Genomic DNA, 6,119 nt, shown 5'->3' on the forward strand with positions numbered 1-6,119 from the left:
TCAATCAAAGCAGGGAGACGAGATACTGCAGGTTAAATCTTGGTTATATCCTCACTTCAGAAAATGGGACTGAATGTTTGAAAAAGCTCTAAGCGTGTTTGCTACCAATGTGATCGATGACGAAGAATTAATATTGTGCCATGAGCTGGCAGTGTTTCGTGCGGTAGTACCTTTGAGGCTTTCACAATTAGCTTCGACTCCCACAATGTATTAACCAGGCTATGCCTGGCTAATACATTGTATAGCCAGGCTATAAGATTACTTAGATACTGGTCTTCCTCGTATATATTGTACAGAGATAATGAAGAAATTATTGAAAAAACATTCAGGATTGCAAGGTGACTAAAAAAACGTCTCCATTATCATGATAGTTTAAAATATTACAACTATGATCAATACAGGGAAAAATAACTAGCAATTCATAAACAGAATTATTCACAAAGTTTATAGACTAAGGTAAAGTTACACACAAGCAGAACGTGGGCTTAGAGCTGCGACTCAAGACCAATCTTGAGCTGCTACAGTTCTAACGTCGTAAGCAAAATGCCCGAGGCCAACAATCCTTTCCGTGCAACAGTCTGTCCTTGTCGTTAACTATTTATATATAAAACATAATCGTCATTATACAGTATTTTTGACAAATTACAAGTATCAAGGCTAAGAACAAACAAGCATAAGTTGGATTAGAGCTGCAATACAATAAGGCCAGTCTTGAGCTGTTACGTTACTAACGTCTTCTGCACAATGACGGAGGCCAACAATCCTCTCTGTGCAACAGTCTGCCCTTGTCGTTAACTATTTCTATAAAGCTTCATCGTGATTATACAGTATTGATCGCAAAGTACAAGTATCAAGGCTAAGAAAAAACAAGCATAAGTTGGATTAGAGCTGCAATACAATAAGGCCAGTCTTGAGCTGTTACGTTACTAACGTCTTCTGCACAATGACGGAGGCCAACAATTCTTTCCGTGCAACAGTCTGCCCTTGTCGTTAACTATTTCTATAAAACTTCATCGTGATTATACAGTATTGATCGCAAAGTACAAGTATCAAGGCTAATAAAATCAAGCATAAGTTGGATTAGAGCTGCAATACAATAAGGCCAGTCTTGAGTTGTTACGTTACTAACGTCTTCTGCACAATGACGGAGGCCAACAATCTTTTTCGTGCAACAGTCTGCCCTTGTCGTTACCTAAATATATAAAATTTCATCGTGATTATACAGTATTGATCGCAAAGTACAAGTATCAGGGCTAAGAAAAACAATCATAAGTTGGATTAGAGCTGCAATACAATAAGGCCAGTCTTGAGCTACTGTAATACTATTTTGTTGTGTACCGTGGCTTTAGGCCAACACAGCCGAGACTCCGGAGGATGTACTGGCGTCTGACTGCGATTGGTAATAAATTGTTCTAATTGTAAAAGTTTCATCTTCATTATACGTAACAAAGTACATGGAACATGAGAAAATGCACAGAGATACACCATAGGCCTAGAACTATGAAATCTCGTGGTCAATCTTGTGCTACTAGTTCACATGAGGGCAATGATACTAAGGATATTTTCTGTTCTCGACTGTTGATTAAACAATTTGTTCCTATTTTTAACAGAGATTCATTACATCATGCACTTATAATTACATGAAACTAATTTTGGTATGTAAATATTTTATAACATTTGAACTTAAATGTTAAATTAATAACAAATTTTAAAAGGCAAAAATTTCAGACAAGAATAATTATTAATTTATTTAAATTTTTTATCGCTTTTATTTCCCTTAAAATTTACGAATTAAGCTAGTGTTACCAGAAAAATATAAATAAAGTAATAATAAGTAGGAGTTACGTAAGATATAAAAAATTGACAATACAATTTAAATAAATAATTAAGTTACATATGTCAAGTTTTATACTATTTTGGATAAAACATACTTTTCAACTGCCTACCGTATGAATATCCGCTATTTACGCAGCATTTACGAGGCGATTCTTAATATAATATATACAGTTATATAATATATTATAATAATATTAATCTGCCTCAATTCCCTGCCAAGTAGTTCTATGTTTAAATAAAACATGAAACCCAGTGTTCATTTTTTAATTGTTGAGATCCTAGAACTCTTTATAATTAACACACTGATTTAATTAAACCTAGAAACAGGAGCCAAACCAAGAATTAAAAACATAACACAATAGTATTTTAACAAATAAATACCATGATCAACAATATTCAAATCAGAATATTATACAAAGAATATTTTTAAATGTTTACATAGAAACAAAAATGTATATAAGAAGGGAACTATTAGTAAAAAACAAACGATAATTATTTTACGATTTTCCAAAAGTGAGAAGCTAACATCACAAGATATGGATTTATCAGCGCTAGTAAATCAGCAGTGAATATCACCTACGTGTAAATTACGTTATCATACGTAAGCTAACAAAAACCAATCTATCATTATAGTATAGGAGCTAGCAACGTTTTCGAGAGAGAATTTCAGGTCAGCTGAAATTTTGATATGCTGTCTTTCTTGCTCTTTCGGTTGGAGTCCGGGCTATCTGGCTGGCGGTAGTGGTTGCGTTTATTAATGCGCATCTTACCTGCACAGGTAAAAATCCTAGAGCGCTTCGGCAAATGGACAACATGGCGTCAGTCTAAAATCACATGTTTGTTTTGTTTTTGTGTTATTTGTGATGTTTATTTATTAATTTCGCTACAATCGCCAGTGGTAAAATGAAATGTGTATCTGTAAAGGACATAAAGATAAAATCATTCTTTTCATGGTTGATAAACTGAAGAAGTGCCAGGAAGTTTTGAATATACGTTTAAAATATAAATTAAAGTACCGTGACATTGAACTGCCTACTGAAATAAATGAGACAGGTGGTTGGAGAGAGACAGTTTGAAGTGCTTTTTTAATTACAGAAACACATTTCATTTTACCACTGGCGATTGTTGCGAAATTAATAAATAAACATCACAAATAACACAAACACAAAACAAACATATGACTTTAGACTGACGCCCATGTTGTCCATTTGCCGAAGCGCTCCAGGATTTTTACCTGTGCAGGTAAGATGCGCATTAATAAACGCAACCACTACCGCCAGCCAGATAGCCCGGACTCCAACCGAAAGAGCAAGAAAGACAGCATATCAAAATTTCAGCTGACCTGAAATTCTTGTTTTAGAAACGTTGCTAGCTCCCGTACTATTACCTATAACCTAACGTAACATACACTAACCGTAGCTGAATAGGTGTAATGCGTTTACCTTGAGGAATGAGGTTTATCCGACAATCACGTAATCGTAAACTAGGTTCCCATTCCCTCTTAAGAATTATAGACTTACAAGTGCTAAAAAATTTTACAAAAAATATACTTCAATTTAGTATCTAATTATGACTAAGTAATATAAGAATTTTATAGCGCCTCTTCGTAACGTTTAGCTCACTTCTGTTAACAAGTCAATTTTTGCGGGGATATTAAGCTCTCCACCGTTTATACTATGGTTTAAATTATGCTATCGTATTATAAAGTACTTAGTCTGTATTAATACTAATAATTTGAATACTTACCATCACTCACATCTCTTTTACCAGGTGGCCCGTCTCCGGATTGCCCATCTGGAAAAGCGAACATATCATTATCCTCAGAAACTGGAATTTTAATATTCTTACAGCGTTTTTTTCGCAAAATTTAGTTCAGTTCTGTTTATAAGTAAAATTTTAAGAAGATATAAGCCTCTGCACTATTTATATTATAGTATAAGTTATGCTATAATTGTAGAAAGTACTTAGTCTGTAGTAATATTACTAATTTGAGTACCTACCAAAACTCACATCTCTTTTACCAGGTGGCCCGTCTCCGGATTGCCCATCTGGAAAAGCGAACATAATTATCATTATCCTCAGAAACTGAAAATTTAATATTCTTACGGCGTCTTTTCGTAAAATTTAGTTCATTTCTGTTACCAAGACAATTGTTAAGGAGATATTTAGCTCTGCACTGTATATGTCATTGTTGAAATTACGCTATCATACTATAAAGTACTTAGTTTGTATTAATATTACTAATTTTAATACCTACCAAACCTCACATCTCTTTTACCAGGTGGCCCGTCTCCTGATTGCCCATCTGGAAAAGCGAACACATCATTATCCTCAAAAACTGAAAATTTAATACTCTAACAGCACCTTTCGTAAAATTTTGCTCAGTTCTTTTAACAAGACATTTTTAAGGAGATATTTAGCTCTGCACTGGGTATATTATTGTTTAAATTATGCCATCATATTATAAAGTACTTAGTGTGTATTAATATTACTAATTTGAGTACCTACCAAAACTCACACCTCTTTTACCAGGCGGCCCGTCTCCTAAATGTCCATTTTGGAAGGCGAACATTTCATTATCCTCAGCTGGTAGTTGAGAGGATGGGATAACCTCCATTAGGACCATGCAGAGAGTCACGAATAGCAATACAGACCACATCATGGTTTCACTGCAACAGACAGATGTATGTCGTAAGTAACATAATTGGAGTAAAAGCAGATGAAACAGGTCTGCGGTTGATGAGGCTCACGACTAGCACAATATACCACATCATGGTTTCATTGCGACACAGAGATATACGTCAATAATTTCAAAATGGGAGAAGTTGGAGCTGGAAAATGCACTGAGCTTGTTAAGGCTCTCATATCACCCCATAAATAACTTTTAAATAATTATGAAAAATCTTTCTTTTGTAATAATAAAGGTGAAATAAGTGGGCCATTTTTTAAAATGTCTTTTAACATTTTTACTATAAACTTAAAAAATATACAAGGAATCAATATGTATAATTTATATTATTCTAACACCAATTATTTTGGTCCAATTTTAAAAGCTGTATTTATGTACGCTTCAGAACTATCTGAAGCTCTGGTGTGCCAATTTAAAAGTTGAATGGCAGCAGATGACCAGTATCATGCAACAAATGCAAGACCAGAAATATTGTTTAATCTAGAAACTACTAATACAAAATTGAAAATAGTCATGTTGTTAGATATTCATGAAACATATTTTTATATGTGTAACATATCTAAAACTTCACTTTAACTTTTGCATTCACTCAGTTCGAGATATATCGAAAAAATTAAGCTTTTACCTTTTTCTTATTAAGTGATGTTTGAAACACACACACACACACACACACACACACACACACACACACACACACACATAACATATATATATATATATATATATATATATATATATATATATATATATATATATATATATATATAATTTTTAAATTGAGTCTTGTATTTATTCAAACAATATTTTTAAACAACTTAATTATGTGATTAGTTGCAAATTTAGGCATAAAGCTAACAAATCTAATTAATCATATAGTTTAAGGCACTTTAGGCTAACGCCTCAACACTAAAACCATATACTTCCCTTTATAAGCATTTACAGGAATTTATCATTCTGTAAGGATGTCCATTTTTAATGTAAGCCCTCCAAAAACAAGTTTCTGGTAAACTAGTAGTTGTAATTAATGTACACCCTGTTTACAGTATCAACTATTAAAAATAAAGTGGTTAGTTAGCTTATATTAACTTACCCAAAAACAGGGACTGTAGTTGATAATGAACGTCTGATTTTCACTGCTTTATATACAAAGATTGCACGTGTTTGTGTAGTTCATAATTATCTATGTCCCATTTACTGCAGTTCATCATCATTTATTCTCTATTTAAATATCTTACTACTAAAAAGCTATTGAAAGAATAATTACTACTAAAAGTTGTTCAAGATCGTTCAGTTTTTTTTCAATTGCGATCATGTGATTAATAAGTGAAACATTATTTTAAATGCCCACTTAAAGGTGAAACAGCAAATATATCGTTTCCTATTTTGAAACAACAATTAGTAATTAATACAAAGGTTTATTGCTATGATATGTGCAGTGGTAAGAAAGATACACTCAATTAAAATATAAAGATGCTCATGTAGGCAGAACGCTTACTGTGCTTATTACACCAGTAAACTTTTATTACTGAAACAGGTCTACATATATTTTTAATAGTCAATGCATGTACACATATGTTGTATTTTGTGTTACTAT

The 6,119-nt window shown here is 32.9% G+C and overlaps 1 protein-coding gene across 4 annotated transcripts; it reads right to left on the reverse strand.

Moving 5' to 3' along the window:
* Positions 1–440: 440 nt before the first annotated feature.
* On the reverse strand, positions 441–5,720 carry LOC124370922. 4 transcript variants are annotated; one of them, XM_046829226.1, is made up of 6 exons: positions 5,616–5,720; positions 4,345–4,505; positions 4,094–4,141; positions 3,837–3,884; positions 3,583–3,630; positions 834–1,000 (listed from the first exon to the last, which is right to left on the reverse strand). In XM_046829226.1, the coding sequence occupies exons 2-6, from the start codon at positions 4,496–4,498 to the stop codon at positions 927–929; spliced, it is 372 nt and encodes a 123-aa protein (XP_046685182.1). In that variant the 5' UTR covers positions 4,499–4,505; positions 5,616–5,720; the 3' UTR covers positions 834–926. The 4 variants fall into 4 exon arrangements, with proteins under 4 accessions (XP_046685185.1, XP_046685183.1, XP_046685184.1 ...); XM_046829229.1 differs by lacking the exons at positions 834–1,000; positions 5,616–5,720 and adding an exon at positions 441–594; XM_046829227.1 differs by lacking the exons at positions 834–1,000; positions 5,616–5,720 and adding an exon at positions 696–801.
* Positions 5,721–6,119: the final 399 nt, after the last annotated feature.

Source organism: Homalodisca vitripennis, unplaced genomic scaffold (assembly GCF_021130785.1).
Source record: "Homalodisca vitripennis isolate AUS2020 unplaced genomic scaffold, UT_GWSS_2.1 ScUCBcl_548;HRSCAF=2813, whole genome shotgun sequence".
Lineage (NCBI taxonomy): Eukaryota > Metazoa > Arthropoda > Insecta > Hemiptera > Cicadellidae > Homalodisca > Homalodisca vitripennis.

What these genes read in the sequence shown, in the direction of transcription:
- LOC124370922 (XM_046829227.1), bottom strand. Translation starts at nt 4,498, where the DNA reads ATGATGTGGTCTGTATTGCTATTCGTGACTCTCTGCATGGTCCTAATG. An exon ending in TAAAAGAGATGTGAGGTTTG is followed by an intron (nt 3,885 to 4,093) that starts GTAGGTATTAAA and finishes TCGCTTTTCCAG; the next exon opens with ATGGGCAATCCGGAGACGGG. An exon ending in TAAAAGAGATGTGAGTGATG is followed by an intron (nt 802 to 3,582) that starts GTAAGTATTCAA and finishes GAAGCTTTATAG; the next exon opens with AAATAGTTAACGACAAGGGC.